The following is a 27,855-nucleotide window of genomic DNA, read 5'->3' on the forward strand; positions in this document are numbered from 1 at the left end:
CAAGTACTTTTGATACTCAATGTATATTTCGATGTTCATACTTTTTTGTTTCAGTACACATTTATATGCAGAATGTACTTGTAACTGAGTGTTTTTACGTTGTAATATAGCTATATTACTTAAGTAAATAATCTGAGTACTACTTCCACCTTTGCCTTAATTTGCCTCTTGACAATATTTAATGAAAAATAAAGAACACTACGTTTTATTTGAGATCTCCTGCCGGAAAGATGATTGTGAAACATAAACAGGAAGCGGCTGGACAGAGTTTTTTTGGGAGTTGCTTGAGAAGCCATTGCACTGTCGTGGCTCAGTAACAAAACACGAAAAAGGAGAGGAAGACTTGGTATTTCGCTGAACCGGGAGACCAATTTACATGACTGAAAGAGCCAACACACTCTGTTAACTAATCTACACATACATAACGGGTAAGTGTTAAAATACATATCCTCGTGAAAAATAAAAAGAGTCTTATTATGTTAGCCGTCGGCATCTCTGGTAGCAAATTATCCCGGCTGCTAACGGTGCTACGTTAGCATTGCTAAGACTAACTTGCCTATTATTTGCCTCAGGGTGAATATAAACTGAAGTTGACCCACTGTTGTATTTATCTGAACATTCAAATGTACTAATAGAACAAAAATACTCGAAAAAAATTAAAGTATCTGGTGTTGGTTGGTGAATTATCTAGGTAACGGCTGATTAGCTAACGTAGCAAGTTGATGCAACGTCGCCTGTCAGAGAATATGACACGTAGCTAGTGGCTTCCTGCTAGCCACCCTATATGTCGGCCTCAAACTGGCTTTAAACAGATACAATTAAATTATGCGTCTATCATTGACATTGTTATTCAGATATTTGGACCCTTCTTTTGTTTTATCTTCAACACAGAAACTGTCAGACACCGATCTTTAGTGGAAGAAGTATTCAGATCTTGTACTTAGGTAAAAGTAAAACTTCCAAAGAGCAGGAATGCTAATACAGTTTAACTAAAGTGTTAAGTGTTGATTACGCTTTATATCCTTAATCCATATCTGCAAAGTAATTTAGGAATGAAAATCTCTCTTAAGCTAGTCAGTGAACGACTTCATTTGTGAACCGTAACATATTTTTACTGGTATGTTTAACTTTAGACTACATATTAAGTAAAACATGTTGAATTTGAGGAAACCTTTCCAGATATTTTTTCAGCAATTTAAGAATTGAGGTAGATGTTGGATAGCAGAGTTGAAAGAAGTACTCAGATATTGTATTTTAGTAAAAGTAAAACTAAAAGTAAAAGTCCAGCATTCAACATTTTACCTAAGTTAAACTACAAAAGCATAAGAAAAAAGCAAAATATAATGAAAGTAAAAGTATTAATTATGCAGACTGACCCATTTCAGAATGATATACAGCAGCAGAAAAACTTAAGAGATCACTTCAGCATTATAATGTTCTCTTGTTTTATTATTTATAGGTATGTCTTTGAGTTCAATTATTATCATTTTTAAAAATTGTATTCTATCAACTACTGACAACATTTCTCTGATGGAATTCAGCAGACACTGGAATGGCTGCCATACATGTAGAGAAAAAGATATAAGAAAAATTTGGAGTGGACACTCAATTTTTTCCAGAGCTGTATATTATTTGTTTTGATCATAATTCTTAATGTGTTTCTTCATATGATTATCTTATTGTTTTATTTACTGCTGGGTGGTTTGTGAATTAAGTCCAGGTGTAACTAAAGTCTTATTTAAGTGTTGATTTAGTTTTTATATCTGCAAAGTAACTTATGGTATTAAATAAAAGTTGTTAAGGTAATCTTTTTACCTCTGCATTGTACATTTTAGTTGGGTAGAAGTCAAAGGTAGCAATACAATCGTAATACTCAAGTAAAGCATACGTATCTCAAAATTGTACTCAAGTACCGCTTGAGTAAATGTATAGTATCTTTTTTTATTATTTGACTTTATACTTTACTGGGTAGCTTCACCTATTATAATATAAAATAATGTGTGTTGATTTATAAACGTATAAAGTAGCATATTGTGAAAATAATCAGTACAAATACCTACATGTTTTACTAAAGTACAGTACTTGAGTTTATGTACTGGTGGATAGTTATTAGGGTAAACCGTCACAATGTGTAGTCTGGTGATTTTTGTGTTGTTAGACTTCTCTTCAGTCTTAGTGAATCCTCTTCTGAAAAAGAGTTAACCTAAAATAATGTCAATAACTTATCTGATATATTTAATACATAAGAGATGTCTCATTGATGGTCAGTTTAGCTCTGGGGCCCCTTCTAACCAAATTCTTCCTGTCCATTGTCCATGAACTCAATTATGCAACCAGCACTTTTTTTTATAAAAATATATATATTATCACTGTAACATGTTTGGTCATTTTGCTGAGTGAAACCTTGTAAACAACAACAAAAGGTAATTTCAAACAAGTTACAGCTGCTGCTTTCTGGAAAACATTCTCAATGCAACACAAATTTAAATGATGTGTCTTAAGTGAACGTATTATTGTCTCTGGTAGTTAGTTACTTTCAAACTGTTTTACATTCACAGCTGCATCACGCCACACGTGTGAGTTTAAGTCTGTAAAACTAGCAAACAGTTTTGTAGAAGGTATGGAAGCAGGCATGAGAGAATATGGGACAGGAGTTTAGCAGCAGCTGACGTGTAGTTCAGCTGTGTTTGCGTGGTCTTGACCTTTGGCTACCTTTATACTTTAACCCCAGAGTTGTTTGAGTATTATGTAACTAGTGCTAGAGGTCGGTGCCAACTTACCTCTGTAACAGAGAAAAAGGCAAGGAACTGAGATGAAGTTTGAAAAGACTGTGTGTCCCTAATGAAGCAAACATTCTGAATTATGGGGAAGTGCAAACAAACAAGAGTGTAAATTCAAAGGTTGACCTTTAGTTATAAAGAGTTTTTTTGCCCCTTTTTTCTCCAATTATCATTGCCAGTGAATCACTTAAAAAAGCTCGAGTGAGCTAGAACAAGAGATGAACAGAGCTAAAGTTTGGTTTTATCAAAAGCAACACGCTGTTGCATGTAGTAAGTCTGGATGTTGTTAGCGCCCCACAGTTCCAGCTGGTCCTATATAAGAGCTATTTTGTTTCGTCTGAAATACAATCTGGATTGCTTATCATGAAAAGGTCAGGTTTAAGTTCTTAGGCCATTGTAGATTAACTGTGTTGAACAAAACCCTTATGTTGCGTATTGAAGCGCTGTCGGAGGGCATGTGATCCGTGCTCTGAATCTCCTGTCCTGCTGCTCAAAGACCCTTACTGAAACCAGCTAATCATTGGATGTATCTCTGTTCTTATCATCCGCCAGTATCTTGCTGATGGGTTAAGGCAGGCTTCATTTTCTCCAGTTTCTGGTTTAGATCTAGTGTTGTAACAAATTTGGCATTAGGACATTATTCTTATCAATATGGAAACAATTATTTTGACTAAATAGTTTAGGAATAAGCGAATGTATATACACACTTATTCCCTTTCCCACATTATACATCAAAATATTGTTTATATAAATATTACATAATAAGCTAAAACCTCCATGTTTCCCTACAGTTGAGCTTTTAAAGTGTGTAAACTTTGAAGCAGAGTGGAAACATAAACAGCCTGCCATTTTAATGAAGATTTCAGCATTATAGATGCATGTGTCATGCCAGCTATTGTAGAAACCTTTTGTATATTAGTATTCTGGGGGATGAAGGATGTTGTCCAAATCCTCCACAAAGTTTACTTCACCAACAGTTAAATGCTGACACTTGTTTTTTTGATATTGTTTACTGTTCAGTATAATGTTCATTGGAAGAAACCACCAGTATGGATAAGATCATTAACAACTCAACCCTAGTTATGTTTCATCAGGGGGAACGTTTCGGGGGGAAAAGGCAAAAACATAAGATGATTTGTATCATAACAAGACAGGATATTTATTCGCACCTACTTGCTATGTTTTTGCTCACACCTATGTCTTCTTACATCTGCTTTTTTTCCCCCCATTTGTTTTTTTTCTTCAGGATTCAACAGCTCCGGATATGTCTTTCATATTTGATTGGATTTATAGCGGTTTCAATAGCGTACTACAGTTGTTAGGTAAGTACTGTTGATCAGACACACTAACTTAAAATAAACAGGAATTCTTTGCTGAAATGTTTAAGAAATCACTGCTTTGTATTTTAAATCATTAATCAAAATGGTGTTGTCGTGAACTACAAAGCTATTGTATTGCATTGGGATCAGAGTTGATAGTATCAGACCGAGTTGAGTCTGAATAATCTTTAGTGATCACAAGAACAACCTGAATTGTTACGGTCTGTCTCGCACCTCATTCCTGAAGTGTTCAGTGAAAACCGGGGCTCAGTGTGCTGTTCACAATAGTACGCTTTGTTCCTAGAAATACATCCCTATTGTGGTAGACGTGTTTACGTTGTGCCATACAGACTCAGATCTGAAACTCTGTTCTGTAGTCACCCCCTTCTTAACTGCTAAGCCACATTACATGTTTTAATGCTATAAAACCTTTCCAGTAAAGATTTGTCCTCAGCTGAAACCGTTGTCAGGGTGGCTGGGTGAACGCCAGCATGAAGCGTCAAAGTGATGGTTGAGTCTTTTCCCTGCCAATGAAAAGTAATTGAACATAATGTTTTAAAATCTGCCCCACATCTTTAATTTACAGAAGATGTAAAAAGTCAACTTTATTGTCATGTGTAATTGTAATTGTTAAGTGGACCAGCGGCTCTTCTCCCCAATGTGAGCTGTTTAGTTTCTGTGTTCGTGCACCTCCTGTGAAGCAGTTGTTCCGGTTTTCCTGGTCAGACAGGTAGCATAGTGCTGTTGTGAGTTATGGTGATGCCTAGTAGTGCTGACTCTGTCAGAAATGTACAAATCCAATCGGTTTCAGTATGCTGACTCAGGTAAACACAAAGCCTTGTAATCTTGTCAAAAATGTTGGAGGAGTGAGTTGAACCTTTTTCTCCTGTATGTAGTTAATCTGAGGTTTTGTATTTTTTGAATAGAGATTACTATGACTGAATGTCATTCCGTCAGATAATTAAAACCAACCAGAATCAACTGCACACTTTTTTTTCAGCAAAGTTGCCTTTTTAATTTAACGTTCACAAAGTAAAGACAATAGAAAGGTAACATCAGAGGGTGGAGCACCGCCACTGGTGCATCAAAGTATTTATATGTATGAAGTAAATATCCAGTGAATGTCTGAGAACAGGGCTTAGTGTAACAACTCTTTTGTTCTCTTTATGCTTAATTTAAAACTAAGTTTCGAAAGCCATGACAGACCTTCAATACCACTTGACTCATCACCCACATTCACATGCTGTTTTCCTTCTGTGTGAAATTCAAAAGACTAAGCATTGTATAGTATGATACAGCCCATCTGAAAAAAGATTTCTAGCGTCCAGGCTATGTTTTCTAAAATGCTTCTGGTTTTGTTTCAGGACTGTACAAGAAATCCGGCAAGTTAGTATTTCTTGGCCTGGACAATGCTGGCAAAACAACGCTACTGCACATGCTCAAAGATGACAGATTGGGACAGCATGTGCCAACTTTACATCCAAGTGAGTTGGTGCTACTCTCACATACATGCTTACTCAGTGATGCGTCGATAGATATCCATGCAAAAAGAGTGACTTTTCATAATCATTTCCTTTCATCCTCCAGCCTCGGAAGAGCTGACAATTGCTGGCATGACTTTCACAACCTTCGATCTTGGAGGCCACGCACAAGGTATGTGTGTGTTCGGTATACTAATGTTTTTGGGCTTTATTGTTCACGGTATGTGTAAATAAAGCTAAGATACCAATTTGTACCACTGTCAAAAATGAATGCAATTGAGCGGTGCCAATATTCTCACTAAATAAAAGGAAAGCCAGTGCCATATATCACTCTTTAATCAGTAAATGCAAAATCTGTCAATAATATAAGTTAAGTAAACAGACTGGAGTGTAAAACTCTAAATGTTTTTGTTTTGTTTGTTCATACAGCCCGAAGAGTGTGGAAAAACTACCTCCCGGCCATCAATGGCATTGTCTTCCTTGTGGATTGTGCAGACTTAACTAGATTGGGCGAATCAAAAGCTGAACTTGATGTAAGTACCACTTAAACCACAAATGTCAGTTGGTTGTGTAAAAGCAAATCCATTGTAAATGAGCCAAAGCTCCTAATTTTCTTCTCCATAATAGCTCATTAATTCCAAAGCATTGTTTGATGACTTTTTTGTAAAATGAATAATGAGGCACAGCATCCACTGTCTGCCTTCTTACAAATGCAACTCATATTCTCTTCTGTCAGTTCCTAGGAAAGTGTATTTTTGCAAATAATACTGAAGTAGTATCTGAGGGGGAGACAGTTTTTATATTTTTATGATGGTAGTGATAAATATGAAAGCCACATAGTAATACTATGGTCTACCCTATCAGGCATTAATGACAGATGAGACTATTGGAAATGTGCCTATTCTGATCCTGGGCAACAAGATCGACAGACCAGAGGCCATCAGCGAGGAGAAGCTGAGAGAGATGTTTGGATTGTACGGACAGACGACAGGAAAGGTGAGTAAACGCAACAGTAATGATTGTTATGATCAGACAAATAGAGTTCTAAATACAGAAATGTGATTTTTTAAATTGTTGACCAGAGTTAAGAATAAAAAAGACTTAGGGTTTGACTATTGGAAGATGAAAAGCATTTGTCAGATATGGTTTCAATTAACACAACCAGTGGATCTAATGTGACTTTTTTCTTGCTTTTCTCTAAGGGCACAATTGCCATGAAGGAGCTGAACACAAGACCACTGGAAGTGTTCATGTGCAGTGTGTTGAAGAGGCAGGGCTACGGCGAGGGCTTCCGCTGGCTCTCCCAGTACATCGACTAAAGCAGCCAACCCCCGTAACACACCGACACCACCACCATCATCAGGGGGGAGCTAAACCTGACCACTTAAGACGCCCAACAATGCCACCAGTACCATCATTCTCAGCCCCATGTTTGGTTAAACAAGTCTGCCTCCACCTTCAGAGAAACCAGTTCAACTTGATCCCAATAGACTTTTATTGGTCGAACATTTGGTTCCGCACTTGCAGAATTCATACCTGTACGTGCACACACACATTTCCATCTTTGTCTTTTTCTAAGGGAGTATCATAGCATTGGTTCGACAGCAAAGGGTGTTCAAATTCTAACGGATGAATCTTTTCTATATTGTGTCTGTTGTTTGCTTTCCTCTCTCCTTCCCTTCCTGCCATCTGTTGAGTGTGATGATAGATTCATTATAACTGTAAATCAGAACATGATTCCATCGGTATATCAACAATCCCAGCTGCCTCTTCATCTTATTTCGAGCAACGAGAGAGCAACATAGTTGTATACATTGCAGTACACTTTCTTTTCTTTTCTGTAACAGTAAAGTCATTCATTCCAAATTTGTATTTAACCAACACATTTTGGTTTGTCCTTTTTTCTTTAAATTGTTTTACTTTTACATGATTTCCGTAAATAAACAGTGTGAACACGTATACAGCCCTCACTATGAATGTGTGGCTGTTTTCACCCATTTATTAAAATGGAACAGTGCATTTATCTTAGTGTATTTTAGGTTACTTTGAAAATAATACTTTTGTTCCTGACTTCTATCTTATGGGCACAGTAGAATTGAATGGATTCCATGAAGCTGTAATGGGTTCCCCTTTTTTTTTTAAAAATAGAAGCATGGGGCGTTAGTAAAGCGGGTGGATGAAGAATTTTAATAGAGAGTAATACTGGCTATAACCCTGCAAGGTTTGAGGAAATCATGTAGATGGCACAATGATCAGTTGATGCGACGAATACTATTAAAGTAAGTGAAACTTGGGGACAAATAGCTGGATAACATGCAGTAAGAGGTGAAGGGAGGAAAGATGGTTGTAACACCTAGTAATCGTCAATGTAAGAAGTCCATCCTACAGATATATTTTCTGGCCTAGACCTTTGTACAGGGTGAATCTAGTGACCCAGAGTAGATAACGGAGGGCACAGTCCCACAATGGGAACAGGTAGATAGGCCTCAGACACCTATAAGAAAGGGACCATATATATGAAGTGTACATGAACATCGTACATGGATTTTGTACTTATAAGTGGTATCCTTTTGATCTATGTGCATTACCAGAAACTATTATGCATGCCTTGTTCTTTTGATTTTTATTGACCCTTATTCCAGAGTACAACAGGAGGGGAAAAGATGCCAAAATGTACAATGAGAGCTGATTGTCATGTTTTTTTTTTTAACAGAAACAATGGAATTACGTGTAATACACACTTTTTCTGTCCCTGTCCCTTATTGTCTCTTTCATTCCCTCATGACTAAGTGATGAGCTGTTTCAACAAGGGTGGGACTTGCTGTTGTTTGCATCATAAAAATGTAATAAATGTTTTCAATGAATAACAGGCTTTAACATTGATCCAAAATGCAGACTGATTTGTCAATTTTCTTTTGTGAGATTAGCCATGAAAAAAGTATTCATTTTATTTGAGTTAATGTACAAATTCAACAGTATAAATACGGCACTTAATACCACCAAACCTAAAATACGGAATTATCAGCAAAATGTACTTAAAGTATTAAATAAATAATATTCATGCATAGGTATTGTTATCATTTAATAATCACTTATTTTTTGTTATGGGTTACAAGCCAACAATGTTTAAAGGTTTGATCTTTCAGCCATAGTCTTTAAAACGCTTTTTTTAAAATCTGAAAACATACCTGCAGCTGTGAAATGATTGTACCGAAGTAATAATGGCAATATTTCCTTCCAAATTGTGGTGGAGTAAAAGTACAATACACATGGAAATACTACAAGGAGCTCCAAACTGTACAAAAGTAAAAACAAATAAAGCCTTTAATCACCGTCACTGACAGCTGAAATGTCTTGTGTATTTGGTATGGCATTAAATAGCAGTATGTAGATGGTTAAATGGAGGTTATTTAAAAGCTAATTTGCTTCAATATAGGCACATTGCCATCAGGCCACCAGGTGGTGCACATGAAATGGTAAAATAAAGTGCTGTACATTTACCTCAATTCTTTGAAAAATAAATTTGAAGAATAATGTTGTGCTAAACGTTTCCATTAATACCAAATACATTGACTAGAGCTAGATGCTTATAGCATGTTAACATTTGCTTACTAACACAAAGTACAACTGATGGTAATGACATTAGTTTTGCTTGTAAAACAAAAAAGCAAGTACAACATGCCGAGGGAGATATAAAATGTGTACAACATATTCATGACAATCCATCAAATAGTTGTTAAAAAACTGATAGACCGACCTTGCCATCCCTAGAGCCGTAAGCATGGCTAAAAATTCTTCTTAGAAATGTGAGTAAGTAGAAATCCACATCCATTCATTTATTTATAGTGCTTCAACCAGACATAAAGAACTTCCTCTTGGGAGCTGAAGCCCTCACACTCCTGAGGCACTTTCAATGTATGAAGGTTGCAAGTACACCTACATTCAGGTGGAGCCATACTTGTAAGTATGAATCAGATGAATGTGCAATTTGAAAAAGAGTAGAAAATGCAATTACAGGATATTCTAACATGAGGCCCATGGTCATTTTCTGTAATTAAGTTTCATTCAATTAGGACTCAGTGCAGGACTACTGGTAACTAAATTATGTGATTCACTTACAGATTTCTGTTGAACGTTTTAAGAGATAGATATTTCCGATTTCAGCTCACTGATAACCCTCAAGTGAGAACACCTCTTTAAATCATGCAGCAGAGACCAGTGTCACCATTCTCATCAAGATACTGTAGACTAGAATCATCTCATTTTGAAAGTATACAACTTATCAGCATCATTGACAAATATCCGTTATTTAGATTTAAACTAATCTAAATGGTCACTTACTGCAAAAATATTAATATATAATAAAACTTTATGAGAGCTGCAAAATAATAAGTACTTCGCACATGTATGAAATGCATAAACAACCTATTGACAGGCAAAGAATACGTGTGATATTCTGGTTGAGAGTTGCAGGGAAAGTGAACTAATATCCCCAAAGAAAAGTTTTCCAGTCTAGTTACCAACTGTTTACATGGCATTGACTTAGAAGAAGAGGTGTGTACTAATTGTCCAGTGTAGTAATACAAAGCTGCATTGATTGAGTCAAAAAGTAAAACTTAGCAGGGAAGCCATAGGCCATTTAAACATCAGAAAGGGAAAAAGGTCCCTTTTAATGTTACTCACAATATCTTATGACGAAGAATGTAGTTATCCATGGCATCGAAGTTGTACATTTCCCAGTTTTTGTAAAACTTTGGTCATTTCGTGTAACTGTTTTTCCCAGTTGCGATAATGTGACACTGACCATCTAACTGCTTGAAACGTATTACATTAATTGAGTTCACTTATTGTCGAATACTAATCAAAGGACATTAACTTCACCTGGCTCATTTTAGGTAGGTAGTCTTGGGATGAACGCCTCAACTACAAGGCTGCAATACCGCGTTTGACCACACACACTGGTTCGCATTAACCACAACTTGCAATTATGGAGGCGCTGTTTCACAACTGGAGAAAGTCAATGAGGAAAAGATTACAGCGATAACCATGGTGATGACAAAATAAGAGTACAACACATAAAGAAACTGAGAAAACATTTACTCAGTAGTAGAATGTATTCTTGGAGGCTTTATTTACTCATGAAAGCCTACTGTAGCAACTTAATTAAGGCTTTTTTTTACTTTACTGAGTATTTTCTTATCATGCCAGTTCAGGCCTACTCGAGTGCATTGTATGTAATTTAGGATAAACATGCATTGATGATTTTGGATAGGAATTTCAGTCTCTGCATGAAGACTACAGGGCAGCAACACACCAATGCTCATTCATAGTCAAGTAATTGTTTTCTCTATAAGACAGGAAAAAAGCCAATTCAAACACTATCATGAGACATCATCAAAGGGATTGTTTTATCCAATCAACAGCACAAAAATCCCAAAATGTTCAATTTATAATAACATAAGTAAATGGAATCATTTGAGAACCTTGAAACATCACGTAATCAAATAATTGCTGATTCATTTTCTTTACATTGACTTGATAGCAGTGACAGTATTAGGATGGTGTTGTGGTGGTGGTATTTTTTTTAATTGTGTGTGTGTATCTTCCTCATTTCTTCTGTAACAATCTTTTCTCTGTGTCTCTCTTTCACCTTCCCTTGGCAAACATCTGTGAAAGTGAGAGTAACAAACACAGACATAAACACACATATCTACACACACACTGCAAAAACATTGTTAGCTATTTATAGCAGCATGCAGTGAGGAAAGGTACACAGGCCATGGAGATGTGTCCTTCACCACTGCTGGGAACAATGTTCCCTGCCAGACTCACAAACACAACACACAAAACATGTGTGCCCACGCTCAACACCGACATGCAGGGACCTCAATTAGCATCAAATAATATAGAGACAGACATGACATATGAGGCAACATATATACAGAAAAAGGGCAAACTGTGTACAATGCACACAAACAGCTACATGAATACAATGAACACACACACAGGTATAGTATGCAAATTGTACACAAATGCTGTCCCCAACAGCTATAGAAAGTCTGAGGAGACAGGGGTTGAGGTATGAAAAGAGATTTTGTGAATATTTGACTGTTGGTTGACTTACGAATACAATTTACATGATGAGAAAGTGATAAACATTTCATTATGTCTCCGGTAGCTTATTCTCCAAGGGCCTAACTTGCACTAGAAGTACTGCTGTTGCAAAGAAGAAATATGAACAATGTGCAACTTGGTTTGGCAGTTGGGGTATAACAGATTTGTCAAATATACTAAATTTTAAGAAAAACCTATACATTTGTCTCATACTTATATTTCCTTGTGCATTTTTAGAGCGGTTCCTTGAATTCTTTCTTGCATAAATCCTTTGAAGAATGGTGGATCATGCCACCAGAGGGCAGCACAGGAAGGCAGCTGAAGATATCTCTCCATCTTCCAAGTATTCAATGTACTGTACTTCATTTAATAACATACTGTTGATCCTACACACAAAGTTAATATGGCTGACATAATTGTTTCTAAGTTGCTACTACTGACCAAGTTTAGCTACATTCTTCACTCCCTGCATAAACAATTTAGACAATGTATTTAGATTTCTGTCTCCTATACACGGCTCTGTACATTGTGTTGATTATTCAGATGTTATTCACCCTTGTTTGTGAAAGCTGTGTGGCCTTTAGGCAATCAACCCTATGTCAGCACTCTTCCCACGATGATATTTTTCTTTGACTCATAAAAACTGTTTATTTGTTCACTCTGATCCTTTAGGTGTGGTTAAACTTGTTTTTTTCTTCATTCAACAGGGCCTGAAATCAAATCTGCACAATGCTATTGGAAACATGCAACTCCTCACTAATGTACTTCATTTAAGGTTATCCTGTGTGTTTCCTGCAAGTACATTTCAGTTGAATTATTAACCAGAGGGAACTAAACAGTGGTCTGCTGGATGGTAAATGAGTTTCAGGTGCATATTCTCCTGTCTTTCTCTTCCTCAAGTGTAATGACACAACACAGGCAGCACTGTATGGCTGTCCACAGACTTCCATACCTATCTGAGCAGAATATCACAATGTTTTCATTCTTAAAAACACGTCTGAGAGGAAGAAACTTGGAAAAGAAATAACTATTATGGCAAGACGACCTGAGAGAGCATTTTGTGCAGTGATTATGACCATATTGGTGAGGCAATACCTGCAATGTGAAACTGAGTATCCATAATCACAGCAGGAATATTCTTCAGGGTATGATTGCTTTCATACAACAGTACCTTAAACATTGATTTCTTCAATGTTGTTGGGCAGTTAAAGAAACACAGAAGAAACTACGTCTGCGAGAAATATCAGGTTCTTTTTTATGTTGACAGATTTGTTTTACACTGTAGAAAGAACCAATTTTTGAAAAAACTTTGCATATGTCTTATTTAGTTGCTATTATACACAGGTAGAGATGATCCTACTCAGATTCTCCAGTATTTTTGTATTAATCTTACTTTTGTGTTTCTGCCTTGATCTTTTAGACTATTGTTTGTTTTAATATGGTCAATACATTTACATCAAATTTGATACTCAAATATAAATTATGGAACTAAAGTTGGTCTTTTCTCCCGCCATCTGGTATTATTCTTTCGTAGTCCTCCCTTCTTCCACCCCTCATCGCCTCCACCCTCATTTGACTCTGCTAAGTATTTGCAAAGGGTTTCATACAGGAAGCGCTTCGTCACTTACTGCACAGCGCTCTGGAACAGGACCAAGAGCAACAAAAACAAACTATCTTCCATGTACATGGTGTCTGGTGTCTTTCTTTTTATTCAAGCCAAGCCCTCTGCTGAGTCCATTGTTTGTTGCTTTAAGAAGAACTAGATGACTTATAATTCATCAGGAACCCACTAAACCCCAGTGGCCTCTTGACATTTCAGCCTGCTGTTGTACTGGATGTTTTCAACACCTAGTATGTGAAAATATTGGCCTGTGCTGGATGTGTTAGTGCAGTTGATAAGGATCTCCTGGGAGGTGGAATGAAAAAGAGAGTTCAAGTGCTCATGTCAGGGCTATGAGGAACTGCTGGTGTGTGTATGTTGTCACTGTGTGTGTACAGTCGTGGTATGCAACTGAGAACATTTACTCAAGTATTGTACTAAATCAGGTACTTTACATGACTATTTCCTCTTTATTTCCCTTTACACTTATACTAACACATTTCAAAGGTGAATTTTGTACTTTTAACTTACCAAATTCATGTCACAGCTTGAGTTACTACTTACTTCAGTAATTAAGATTGTGCATTTCAACCATGAAAATATGATTTGCTAAAAGTGACATCAACCAACAGTTTTAATTTACGTTTAATGTATTGTTACAATACCATCTGAATTGAGACATATACACATTTAAGTAATTTAAAGACAAGTTTTGATTCTGACTTTATTATTTTCTGCATTGATTAATTTTACATGTATTAGTTTAGGAACAGCAAGTTAAGGCAAGATTATTTATAGGGTTACTTTTCAATTCAAAGTGCTTTTCAAAACTATGGTGCATTTTATGGAATATTTTAATGGAAAGACTGATACTTGTAGAAGAATATTTTGTGTGTGTGTGTGTGTGTGTGTGTGTGTGTGTGTGTGTGTGTGTGTGTGTGTGTGTGTGTGTGTGTGTGTGTGTGTGTGTGTGTGTGTGTGTGTGTGTGTATGACAATTTATCAGATTGTAACAGATAGAATTGTTTAACCCCCTGAGCAGAGCCGCCCACCTCCTTCCTCTGTCGTTTGCTGGACGTCCTGAAACGAATGTGGATTTCACGGTTTCACAGTGGTTGATGTCAGCTGCCAACAGTTTATCAAAACAGTTTTCTGTTTTCTATTGATTTCTCAACAATGTGTCAGATTAAATGGCTGCCAGTACAAAAGGCTGTTAAAAGGATGCCTTGACATTTGAAATTTCGTATGTCATTTTTTTCCTTTGCCAGCCACTTGTCACATCGTGGAAGAACTATTAGCCTTGTGTGTTTAGGACTGCACCAAAGCTTATTAGCATTCCTCATTGAGCTTGTGTGTTTGCTGGAAAGCTAATGAACTAGCTAATAGGAGGATGGTTAGCTGCAAGTTTAATACAATTACAAGAGTTTTACTTTAATTACCTGCAGGGTCAGGATAGATAAGGGGTGCACCAGTGATATATACATAATTATTGTATATTGTTAAATTATTAATTTAAATACTTTATAGTACAGCCAATAGGATTAAAAGGGATTGTAATTGATAAGACTCTTATGACACAAATGCCATTTTTGCTTCTACTTATCTGTCACCTATTACCAAATGGCTTTCTGATCAATATTCTGGCTTACAGATGATGTTTAGCAGTCATTTACTTACTTCTGAGTCTGAACAATTGAATGAACATTGCAACATAATCTTTTAAAGTGTTTTTACTTAGTTGACATTGCAATGATGAAACAAAAAATATGGACTGCGAGAGGGTAAACGGTGCCATTAAGAAGACCAGACACCAGAGATTGAGCAGTTTTACAATTAGTGTGGAAGATGTGATCTAATTTTCTACTGCTGCCTTCCTTTCAGATTTATGCTGTTAACACAGGTGCATTTTTACACAAAGTTCTTGCCTACTGCAGCTTAAATAACTGCTGCTTGTAAAAGCACCAGGCACTGTGGCAGGTGCACGGGAAAGTTTGCCTGAATCCCCTTGGCACACTCAGCCCTGAAACTTCATCCTGCTGTTATCAAAACACCAACTGAGGGTGTGGGGCTGCGTGGCAGACACAGGAAATAAAACCCTGAATTTATACAGAAAAGGGTACCCAAAGCCTCTTTTTGAAGTGCATAAAGTTGCGGTGGGAGAGTGTGTTAGAAGTATAACTGTACAGCAGACTGAGCCAGTTAAACCCTTACAATTGGCTGGAAAAATAACATTTAGATTGCAAAAAAGATATTCAAAAGGGCCCAATGGGAAAATAATGAAAATGAGAGCTTTGTGAGGAAAGCCAGGTGCAGGATGTCTCTCCAGGTGCCTGTGCTTTGTGCAGCTAAATTGATTTCCATTATTATGAATATGTCTGTTTGCTTGGCTTGTTTCCACGGTGTGAATCAGATAGATGGGAGAGAGAATATGAATCAAATCAAATATTAGAAGGCAGACACAGTAGTCAAATAGAAATGAGCAGGATATGGTTAGATTATGATGGCTATGATTAGTCTCTTTTTAATGTGCCTTCATTATGTATTTGAAGTCCCTGAATTTCCCCCTGCATTTTATGATGTTTCAACATAAACTCGTGAGAAAATGTATAATGTACCTCCTTTAGTAACTTACTTTAATCATCCTGTAGGATATACTTTTGGAATTGCAGGGCTCGTGGATATACAGATGTTCTCTTTCTGCATGATAGGTTTCTCCTTTATACCAGTTTCCCTGTAATAGAATAAATCATCGAGCTTTACTGAATATTATCCAAATATAACAGGTGCATCTTTTAATAGCTATCATGTCATGTGTGTAATTATTACTCTACGGGGTACCACCTTTGTATGCATGTAAGATTGAAAGTCCTCCAATGCTCAGAAATGTTACATATTTGGTTCAATAAAAATGAACTATCAATGTCTTTTAAAAGAAATGTATGTGGAGATTTGCAAACATAATTTTCGGCCACAAACACTATTCTCCTATTTAAACGTAAATGCAAATGTCCTTAATATATATAACTCCTACAGGCCTTCATGGAGACCGTTGTCCTATAAAACAAGGTATACATCATGAAAGTAATTTTAACCAAGTGTGATAGGAACATATCCTCATCTGCTTGACACTTTTGGATTTGCTGACATGGCTCAATCTTGACAGCCATTCCACAGATTTTCTCTGGGATTCAAATGTGGGCTTAGAGGCTGCTGAAGGACTTTCACATTCTTGTTGTGAAGCCACTCCAACATTGATTTGGCTGTATGTTTGGATTCCTGTTGGAGGAGAAATGTGCTGGCCCCACTCTCAGGTCTTTGGCACGAAGTGACGGTCTCTCCTCGGGATTTACCCGCATTGTTCTTCCAGACCTCTGGCAGAGTCTCCCAGTCCAAGTATGAAGGTAAGGGTGTTAGAGAGTTGATCAGCTCTGCACAGTTCCAGCACATGATTTGAATCGCTGAGGACATTTGAATTTTGTTTCATCAGACCACAGAATCTTTTGCATCATGCTCCCTTTCCCATATCTTTTGACAAACTTTCTTTCAGGGTAGGCAGACTCCAGCTTCATGGAAACCAGATATATAAGTGGAGCTTTAGATTTATTTAAATGGTGGGGCCATTTTTCAATAGTTCTCAAGACCAAACTAATGGTTCACTTTGTGGTAAAATTATTTTAATATACATTAGAGACAAAACCATTGATCTACAGAAAAGTCCTTGCCAATCACGGCAATGTTAATAATGTAATAAAATCTTGGTAGCAAAAATGTCCAAAAAATGCCTGAATACTCAAATGTGGCATTCCGCTGTTCTTTAATCCTTTATGAGAGTAAATTGAAATTCTTAGGGTTTTGTACTTTTAAATTAACCACCATGAGGTTAAAATTTGTCATTTTGAATGAAGTTATCAACGACAAACTTCTGCTACAGCGTGGGTTATTGTGCATTAACATCAAACATAATTCAATTTAAATTAAGAAGGCAAAATGGTTTAAAATCTTTAATTTGGTAAATAATAAATCGTTGCATACATCTACTCAAAAACATTTTTTTTTTTAACCATAGCTAAAAACATAATTCAATAACCTGTGTGTTTGTGTGAGTAACAGAGGCAGAAAGTTTTGTTTACACAGAAAGCACTGCTTTATTGACTGCACTGGACTGGACTGGATTGGACTGGATCAGATGGGACTGGAACTCCATCAGATGAGGGCGGGATTTAAAGGGGGGGGTGGGGTCAGAGATTGGGGGTGGGGGGGGATGGGATAGACAGGTAGGGAGTGGGGTGGGTGGGATCATATGGGGACGCAGCCATCATTAAGGCAACACAAACAGCATGCAGATACAGTCACAGGAAACATCGTCATCAACATCATATTGCTTTTCAAAGTCTCGCTCAAAACATCGAAATTGTACAAAAAGGAAGAAAATAGGTTTTTCGCACTAATGAAAAATACATTTTTAGATTTTTCCCTCCTACAAAGAAGATTCTAATACAAGAAAAATAAATATAGCAAAAAAAGCCAAAAAATAATTTAAAATAGCTCTTCTTTTTCATATATGTTCAATAGTTCTCTTTGCTATTAACAAATGGCACAACATTCTTTGAAACAAAGAATACAGAAGGATAAACTCCTGCAACATTCATATTATTGTATTGAAGAACCGATGCAGAGTGAAGGAGAAACTGGAAACCACAGCAGGGATTTTAACACATTTCATAAGGACAAATAAGACAGGAGGAACAGGAGAAAAAGCCTGCGTCCAGCTCTGCTTTGATTGGACAACGCTAATTGTTTTTTAGATAGCGCCTAAATACAACCAATAGTTGCTAAACATATGATGTTGCATAATGCAACTCAATAATATTACAATACATGAGAGAGGAGGGAGAGAAAATGTTTTTTAAAATAACTAAATAAAATGTGGTAAGTTATTCTAGGAGAAAGTACTGAGAAGTCTGAATAAAAAGTTGCTAATATTTTGAAAACCAAAACTCCACTGAACTCTTGTTTCATTATTATTTTAAACCTGAGGAAATGCATTTTGAAAATCACAGGTCAGGAGAGTGGAGAGTGTTTTTTTTTAATGAGAGTCAGAAACAGTCTGCTCTGAGGGGGGTACTGAGAAAAAAGGAGGATTGGAAAGTAAGTAAAAGAAGAGAGATACCTAAAGTGGAACAGAGTGAGACAGAAAACACCAGAGCAAAAAAAGTTATGGAGGTGAGAGAGAAATGTTAAAGAGCACTTCCACACAAACAATGTCATGACATTTTGTCCACATGTCATGTTTTTTTTCCAAATTAATACATTTTGACATCATTTGCCTTGATAAATGGCAGACTTGAGTGAAAGAAAACCTTGTATTATGTTATTAATGGTTTTAGCTGTGAACATATACAATACATAGAGAGCAAAAGGAGACACAATAAATGTATGTGTGACCATACTGGGATGTAGTTTTGCTGTTAGCTGATCAAAAATAGGACAAATAAGAAGAGATTAATCCAAACAGGAATTATAGATTACAAATTCAATTTAAAATGCAAATGTGGACTTTGTTTTGGTTAATAAATGGACAAAACCAACATAAAGTAAAGTCCAACAGGTAGAGATGAGGAAAGAGAGATGAATAGTCAAGGATAAGTTTTACCTAGATTTGGTATCTTACTCAACTTGCACACATACTCAAAACATAAATACTGCCTGTAGTATGAGAGTATCCCACTCATACAGAGAGACTGCACTCTCCATACTTAATGGAGTCAAATCACATTTTCCTTCCCTGCCTGTATCAAAGATCACACAATTAATACAGATTTGCCTTAGAGGAAGAAGATTTGTTCTGTGTGTGTGTGTGAAAGAGAAGTCAGATTACAGAAACACTGTGGAGGAACAGTGAGGAATGAGATCAAAAAAGTGAAAGAAATCAGGAGAAAAAGATAAAGCAGAGACAGACATAGAGGGGAAATTACGAGTGGGAGAAAGAGCAGGGACAGAGATCAGCACAGAGGGCCTCTTAACAAATGGTCTAAACCTGCATCTCAAATCCAGATTGTGTCTCGACGTGATTTATCCAGATTACATTTACATCTGGCAGTGTTTCCGGAGCCCAAGCCTAAATCACTCTCTTCCTCATAAATCAGATTCCCACCAACGTCCCTATATTACATCTACACTTTGTGCATAGCTCCGAGCTTAACGTATATTAAATGATACCAAATGTTGCTTTGACCACCAGTGGGAGACGCTAGCTTAGGCTAAATTGATCTTCTGTGTGTTTGGTTGCATTTACACCTCCAATTTGTCTGCAGTGATATATATGTGTGAACCTCCCAGGAGCCTGATGGTTAAACCAGATGCAAAGAATACAATGCTCAGATTGTGAGAGAGGAACCATAAAAAGCACTCAAGCCATGTTTCCATCCAAGTTAAATTGCCAAAAATGATATATAAAAAGGATTCAATTTCACGTGATAGTTAATGGTCTTGACGAATAGAAATAGTTTTCTGGACTGATAGTGACATTTAAAGGATAAAGCAGGTGTTCTATATTTTCCTTATTGTCAACTCAACAAATCGAGCAAAAATCCAACAATGTGTTACTCTCTGTTTTAGCACTTACCCACAAGCAAAGACTGTATATAGTAAAAACGTACATATATATTAACTAAAAAAAACACCAGGTTATTTCTTAAAACAGTTGGGCACTGTGGTTTTTAGTAAACGTTACAAAAACATGTGCTTTTGTTGGGGACTATTTTCAGCTGCGGATTACACATGTGTTGCATTAGTATTAAAGGCAACAACGTTGTATGTGTGTGTTTGAGAATCAGTCTCTGTGTTCATGGGAATGAAGGAACATGTCATGCATTGATGTGTTTCAAACTGTTTTTTGACAATAGGGGGGTTACACTTTCTTGGCTTTGTATAAAACTTGGTTTTAGTTCATAGTTTGATCTATTAACAGCTGGTTTTGGTCTTTTCATCGTATTTATTGACAGTGAGAAAAATATCTAGAATATCACCAGCCTTATATTTGCTGAGTAATATTGGCCAAATTAATGCTTTACTTTAAATACAAAAAAATCTAACCACATATAGCCAGAGAGAATGATTTGTGTTCACAGTCATGCTGCATATAAAAAATACTCGGAATTGTTTTCCAGGGCTGGTCATGCCATTAATGTAAATTTCACCGCTTTCCGTTCTGCTTTCCTGATTCGATTGTTACAGCTTGTAAAGGAAATTCTTTGAAGGAGACTTGGCTGTACAGAGAGAGAAACAGAGAAAGCACAGAGGGGAAAGAAGAGAGCCGAGGAGAAGGGAAGGGTCTGGTGTTGTTTATATTAGCTGCTTGTTAACTGGACTGTGCGGACAGGCTGCAAACAGAACACTGGGGAAAGAACAAGTTGTACTCTTTCTGTCTGCTTCTCTGGCAACGGTTCAGTAAACGTCTCCCTCCTTTCTCTCCCTCTTTCTCTCCATCTCTCCCTCTCTTACTGCAGGCCACAACCAAAGCAGAGTGCAACATTTCCCCCTCCACACACGTACTTCCACAACACGTGCCTGTCATTATTTGTCCTTAAAGCTACAGACATCTTTTTTCATCTTTTACATTTTTTTTTTTTTGATCGTCCTTTGCTTCGAAAGCCACGTGTCGGCCAAGGAGGCTGATCACCGGGCAGGAGAGGAGAGGAGAGGACAGGAGAGGAGAGGAGGAGTTGTTGGCAGTAGGGACACGACAGAAGGAGGGGGGGGGGGGGGGGTGCTGGTGGTGGTGGGAGGAGGAAGAGTGAGGAAGATGTTGAATGGCGGAGACAGAGTAAGGTGCGCAGTTTGTTCAGACGGGAGATTTAGCTAAACAAAATGACATATTTCTTGGAGCGGCTCTGGAGGCAGATGTTATCTCAGTGTTTGGGTTAAACCTCAGTGGGTGGAGCCAAAGATCTGCTGATTAAGTGGTTTTGGACTGAAGCACAGTGAAAGAGTCAAAAATGAGAGGCTTTGTTAAGATGAATATACAACAAATGCCCTGATTTTTTGCTGATTACAGTGCTATATACAACTATAACTTGTCAGGAATGAGTCGTGTTAAATAATATTGTGATTAATTGATAAGAATGTCCCTCCAACAATTTTGATACTTGATTTTTCAGTAACCCAAGCAAAGCCGCACATATTCCCTTGTTTTGGATTCTCAAATGTGAATAATTGCTTTTCAAATATCTTTGTCCAACCCAAAGATCTTTTTACTAATTATTGCAGCAACATATCCTTGCATTTGAGAAGTAGGAGTCAGAAAGTAACATTTTTTAACCAACACAAGAGTTGCCAAAAATGTTTGCATTTTTTAACAATAATCTTGGTTGCTCTCAAAATGACAAAATTAATTTGTCATAACACATGGCCCAGGCATTTCCTCACATATGGCATTTCATTTTGTTAAGGTCTTGTCTGTATTGATCTTGGTTTGCCAATTATCTCCCCCGCAATATCATGAATGAATGAGAAAAGACGCTCTGACTCAAATCACTGTGGTTCTTTGACACCGCCAATTTAGGCTTAACTTGAAAACCGAGCTTGCTTTTGCCTCCACAGCGGCTCAGTCTGTATGACTAAACCTCCCATCTGTGCAATGTGTCTGGGTTGTAGATGTTGACCTTGAAGCCATAACTTTGCTGTAACGGAGAGGAGAGCAAAGCGCCAGTAAAAACAGAGCGAGCAGATAATGAATCAGCTTTCTAATTTGATACGAGCCACAGCGGCCAGCTAAAGCATTACAAAAGAAAAAAAAAAGCATCCAAAGGCTTTTTCAAAACAAGGAAATGAATTTTTCTCTAGTAGTAGTAGTAGTAGTAGTAGTAGTAGTAGTAGTAGTAGTAGATGAACAGTATTATACATTATTGTAAATGTGTATAAACTCCAGTGGTACGCAGGTGGGGGGGTTTGCATGGCTGGTGTAGGAAGATAAAACAAGGACGACACAATTGTATTACAAAAAGTCTGCTTTTTAAAAGGATTAAACAGTGTTCCTTGTCAATTTGATCCATTTTATAGACAAAACCAAATGTTCCCTTCGGAGAAAAACTATTTACTGAGGCCTCAAATTAAATTTATTACCACTAAAGAGTCCATTCCTGATTTTACTGACCTACAGACAGCCTCAAATCACTTTCTTTTTGGAAGAAGGAGCAGCCACAGAGGACAAGAGACTTCCTCACGACAGCATCACGGTACCCTTCTGGTTCCTCAAAACGACCTCAGAGCAACCATCAGATTTGGTCTTAAAATGGTGGAAATAACATGTTTCCACTGAGAAGATGCAACATATAGGATTCACAGGTTTTTATCATTTTTTTCATGTTCAAATCAAACTGATGTTGCATCCATTGGTTTGTACAAATTTTGTCGCTGGATGGTCCTAGCTTGCCCTACTTATAAACATGACCTTTGCTCTGCTGAGGAAGTTCTGAGGAGCCCAACCCAGCTGGTGCAGTGATGTCTTTCTCAGAAGTTTTACAACAGTGTTGGTACATAAGACAGCAGCTGTTTGAATTATATGCGAGCTTCCAATCGCCTTCAGCAATCAGCTGGCCTTTAAGCAGGTGTTCAGTAGAAGGCTAGTGTGTAGGTGTGTTTTAGACCTGCCATTTCATGAACGATGCCCACAGGGTTATTTCTCCAGTGTAGCATTCATGCCAACTCCTGCAGTGAGAAGGTTTTGCCTTCACACTTGCACCAGCTTACCATTTAGAAAACTGTAAAGTTGTATATTTATCCATTATGCATAATGTCTTTATCATGCACTCTAAATGGTACACTTGCACAGAGGAACATAACCACCAATATTCCCGCAGATATCCAGCTGATACTGACACTGATGCTTCACTCTGAGGCGGAACATTTTGACAGCATGATTTATATTACAGATTAAAACCAGAAAGAAAAAAAACAAATAAAATCTGGATATCGGACCTGACAGAGTTGCAAAATTCAAAGATCATCAGAGCACTTTTCGGGCTGCAAGCCAACACCCACACCAGCGTACCACACAGAAGACAGTGATGGTTTGAAGTGGTATTCTAGAAGATATTGATAAAAAAAAACCTGCAAAAAGCTCCAGTCTACTATATCTATGCAGCGGAAGGAGATGGCATTGAAGCCAGACTGTAAATACAGAATAATAACCAGTTTGTTTGCCAAGGCTGCACAGAATCTTGGAATAAAAAATAAATCTAAACTGCAATTTGCCAAACAAGGTACTATTGTGTCGTTCGGAGGTTCAAATCTGATTTACAAACAGAAGATAATCTTTAGAATCAGCAAATGACTCACCTCCACATCTTCTATAGAGCACAATCAGTCAAAATGTTAAGATTTTGTATTCCTGCGAAAGCTATGCAGCCTTAGCATTTGCTACTACAAGTTAAGGCCGTATGTGAGGCCTTGTCTAATACCACTGTCTACAAAGTCAGGCTACTCTGAACACTGAATATTGAAACCAAGATTACATGTTTCTGTTTTAGCAACCGATGGATGGTCACAACCACCCGGTGGAGGATTCTGTGGGTTGTAATGATAATACGCCACCACATCCTCGCTTCAAAACACAAACTCTTTTTCGGTTATTGTTATTGTATGTGTTGTTGCAGTCTGTTTTCGAGGGGATTGTAATAAAAGTAGCCAAAGTAGAAGTTTAAAATCCTCCTACAAAACCCTCTCAGATGGTTTTTTCCACCTTTTTATGTTGAAAAAGAGCTGAGAGTGGAGGATTTACAACATGAGTCTTCCACGATGGCTAAATCTGAAGGAGACACTGTCACCAGTACTAATACTCTCCTGCTGACAGGGGGCGTTTCTCTCTGAGTAAGTTCATACTTCCTGATGCAGTCAGGATCTCCTACACATAAAAAACTAGTCATCTTGTACATTTGAACCCTGTTATACCAGCTCTGGTGTGTATGTCTGTGTCTGTATGTGTGAGCTGTTTGTTGAGAGTTCAGTTCAGCAGCATTTGGCTTTTTCTGAATAGGGTTTAAATGTGTGAGTCTGCATTTAAAAACCATCGCTGAGCTTTTCCTAAGTGAATTCCTGTAAATGCAGTTGTGGAGCAGGTTGGGTTTGTTGGTGTTGTGAATATAGCTGCGCTCGTTTGGAGCTTGAAGTGTTTTCTGACTGAACCCTCTCGATCTGGGTTGAGATTTAATTGAGCTGCAGCCAGAATTGTTTGACATCCTTATCTAACATTGTTCATCTTGAAAACCAGAGACGTGTATGTGTGTTTGTGTAGATAAAAGATGTAAATATGCGGCCTTCATACACAGATCTGTTCTTTGGCGTGGTCACTTCCGAAGACAGGTAAGAAGCTGTTCCATACAGCAAAACAAAAACAGAGGAAGTAGATTGGACTTGCACCTCTATTTAAGTGTCTGTTCATCAGACCTGGGTCGAGCAGCCCTTGAAATCACTTGTGATGGGTATTATACTTAATAATTGAAAAAGAATCCCTTTTTGTTGTTGACCACAGAACTATTATAATTCGCTAGTATCTGACCTGCCCCCTCGTCTATAATTCAAAGGAATAAAATGTAATTATTGGTTGAGACTATTGAACCCAGGGCTGATGGTCATACTGAGAAAAAGGATCATGCTCAGTAGTATTCGTGTAGGAGTTCCAACAGTGAAGCTTGCCAAATAAGGAAGTTTCTAGACATACACACATTACTTTATATATATGTATATACTGTATACGATATAAAATATGTATGTATATATATCTGTCTTAGGCTGCTTTTCGATACATTTTTAAACCTTGTATTCTTTTTTAAACGTTTTTCTTAACCCCTGAGAATACCATGGACTGCTTTAAGTATAAAATACAACTCTCTGCGAGAACAACAAAAGTATCTTTTTTTTTTTAAAGAAATACAAACAACTCAATTTAAGAACTTAAGAGCGCAGGCCTCTGAAGCTGGTTTTTACATTGTCATCATTCATCTAACAGGAGAAAATGTGCAGAAGAGCCATCAGAGACTAGAGCTTGGCCACATTAAAGTATGAACACTTTTCACTACACTGATATCATACATTGCAAAGATACACATGAATGAGATGAAGTATTACTAACTCAATACAAAAAAATAGTCACAAGGTCGGAGGGGGTCTCTTTAAATGCATTGCTTTGTAAGTCCAAATCAAAAATATGTTTAGTTAAATATATAAACTAAGGAAATCTTCAAATTTGAAGAGGCTGAAATAGTATTTTTGCATAGAAAAAAACGTTATTGATTATCAAAATAGTTGGCGGTACATTTTCTTTTGTATTGATTGTTTATCTAATTGTTGTAGGTCTAGGGAACAGGATACACAAAATACCAAAATGTCAAATTGGTTTTTCTGCCACTAATCTAAAATACGTTTTCCCATTTTCCATGTGTATCTATGGTTTTACTCAGGTCTCTGGTGCTCACAGTGTAACCTGGCCAAACTGTGTATCGATGGCTCTGGGCTGCAGTGATCTTGTTGGGGGGGGGAGGGGCAGAGAACAGTAGGCAGCTCTCTGCACTGATAGTACGCTGTGGCTCTGCTTTGCTAACTGTTGCAGATACTTTGTTGATTAATGGCAAATGCTGCATTTACATCCTTGTTTCAGGCACTAGACAATTGTTAAGGAGACAAGGAGACCGGAACAATGGCTACACTCGGCAACCAATCCAACGGGATTACCTTTTGGTTTGATTGTTACAAATCCGATTGAGGAACGACTGATTGATCTGCTTACTGATTGTTTGGTTTTTTGATACGTTTTTTCGGTCGAGGGGAGGGGGGGCGGGCACAGGGCAAGCGACAGAAGGCACAGAGTTTCTACGATGATTTCTCTCCAAGGATTCCGGCTTGATAAAAAAATGAACTCAGAACTAGGAAGGATTTGAAAGCAGCTGACAAAAGTCAGATCAAATATTTTTGATTTCGGCTGTGATGTTAGCAAAGGGATTTGCTTATTATGTGTGTCTGTATGTCTGTGTGTTTGTGTCTCTGTGTGACAATCTGAATGAGCTCCAGGGTTGGGGTCAATCTTTTTGCTATCAAAAGATTGGAAAAGCAGGAAATCTGAGAAGATAAATTGAAGAATGTAGGCTTTAGTGTACATTTCGCAAACCGGGTAAACATGAGAATTGAACCCAACCCTGAATGAGCATCTATTATACACACGAGTGCTTACATTACAGCTCTTATGACTAGCTAGTTGTGCTTTTCAAGGCTGAATACATGTTATCCCGTGTCACCACCTGTATATATTCAGATTAGCTCTGGTTTGAAATTGTCTTTCCACTGAACAGATTCAAGAAAACAAGGACTCATTGGATGCATCTCAGGCCATAAAGACCAAGAGAAGAGCAGACCCTGAAACCAGCTTGAATAATATTAATAATAATAATGCCCCAAAGTGTTTGATCCCAAGTCTGGCAGATACCACAGACATGAGGCCAGAAATGGGTACCCCAACGCCCAAATCAAAATGAATCTGAAATTTAAACAAAAGACTAAATGAAATGTTTCTTTCCTATTTGTTGAATGTATCACATCTTGTAATAGGCTGACGACAAACTACACTCCGGTGGAGTTGCTTAACTGTACGATAGGCAAACAGCTACATTCAAATTTCCCCCGAAAACAAAGCAGTCGAGAGCTGAAGAGATTTTCCACAAGTAGACGTGACGGGATTTGGTTGAACAAAGCCATCCAGCCATGTTTTGTGGACTGTATATTGGGCACAGATGGAGATACAATTCACTAGCTCAGTCCTTTATGAGGCCAGAACGCTCCTTCTCAGCAGGTCCTCGTTCCCAGAATGCAACTGCGGCAAGCGGAGTTTGCGTCCACCAGAGCGTGTGTCCGAATCGCTCTGCTCGCCGTCAGAGAAGTAACCGTCGGTCTCGGCAGCATCCAGCATTGAAGCGTCTTTTCCTGTGAGCGGCATGCCCACTGACTCCAGCCCTGTGACACCCCTACCTCTTGATTTCACCTGGCGGGAATGGCGGAGCCGTGGACCCCTGCCACGAATAATCGCCCCTGTGTCGGGCAACGTGGCCCCAGGGCTGGAACCCGGGCGTGGTGATGAGGATGCAACGCCATTCCCTGTGTAGACGCTATTCCATGGGCTGCGGTCCTCAGAGATGTGACAGGAATCCATCTTGGAGATGGGTGGCTGCGGCGGCGGATCGGAGCTCCTCGTCTGGTGGGGATGAACGTAGAGATGGTGCCGCGAGGAGCCCCCAGACCTTTCCCCTTTGCGGCCCACTTGGATGGGCTTTTCCTCTGCCATGCTTGCCCAGAGGCTCTTTGCTGTGGAGGGGCTGCTGGCGGAGGAGGGGGCCGCTGCAGAGAGGGGCATCTGGGGCAGGGTGGGGCTGGAGGATTGCGCAGGTGGGCCGCGAGTACGGGGCTTGTTGCTCCCTCGCGGTTTCCGGCCCAGCTGAGGTGTTTTCCAGGTGGACTGCATGGAGTTCTCCATCATGAGATTTAGCAGGCTCTCCTCACCCTGCAGGAGCTGGATGA

The 27,855-nt window shown here is 38.1% G+C and overlaps 2 protein-coding genes across 2 annotated transcripts in view; one reads left to right on the forward strand and one right to left on the reverse strand.

The window, feature by feature from the left end:
- The first annotated feature begins 175 nt into the window (after window positions 1-175).
- Window positions 176-8,474, forward strand: sar1b (secretion associated, Ras related GTPase 1B). Its single transcript, XM_063895599.1, has 7 exons — window positions 176-428; window positions 4,027-4,102; window positions 5,464-5,583; window positions 5,687-5,752; window positions 6,010-6,113; window positions 6,445-6,576; window positions 6,783-8,474. The coding sequence occupies exons 2-7, from the start codon at window positions 4,045-4,047 to the stop codon at window positions 6,897-6,899; spliced, it is 597 nt and encodes a 198-aa protein (XP_063751669.1). The 5' UTR covers window positions 176-428; window positions 4,027-4,044; the 3' UTR covers window positions 6,900-8,474.
- Window positions 8,475-17,281: 8,807 nt separating this feature from the next.
- The window catches only part of jade2 (jade family PHD finger 2), a 148,541-nt gene continuing 137,967 nt past the window's right edge, over window positions 17,282-27,855 (reverse strand). Inside the window, exon 14 of the mRNA XM_063895068.1 lies at window positions 17,282-27,847. Coding sequence (XP_063751138.1) covers window positions 27,104-27,847 — 744 coding nt within the window. The 3' untranslated portion in view covers window positions 17,282-27,103. The remainder of the gene's footprint in view (window positions 27,848-27,855) is intronic.

The sequence above is a fragment of the Eleginops maclovinus genome, chromosome 11 (genome assembly GCF_036324505.1).
Source record: "Eleginops maclovinus isolate JMC-PN-2008 ecotype Puerto Natales chromosome 11, JC_Emac_rtc_rv5, whole genome shotgun sequence".
In the NCBI taxonomy this organism is placed as follows: domain Eukaryota; kingdom Metazoa; phylum Chordata; class Actinopteri; order Perciformes; family Eleginopidae; genus Eleginops; species Eleginops maclovinus.

Bases quoted from the DNA above. Each gene is read 5' to 3' on its own strand.
- sar1b (XM_063895599.1), top strand. From the start codon at position 4,045: ATGTCTTTCATATTTGATTGGATTTATAGCGGTTTCAATAGCGTACTA. The intron at 5,753-6,009 runs GTATGTGTGTGT...TTGTTCATACAG, and splicing joins TCTTGGAGGCCACGCACAAG to CCCGAAGAGTGTGGAAAAAC. The intron at 6,114-6,444 runs GTAAGTACCACT...CTACCCTATCAG, and splicing joins AATCAAAAGCTGAACTTGAT to GCATTAATGACAGATGAGAC.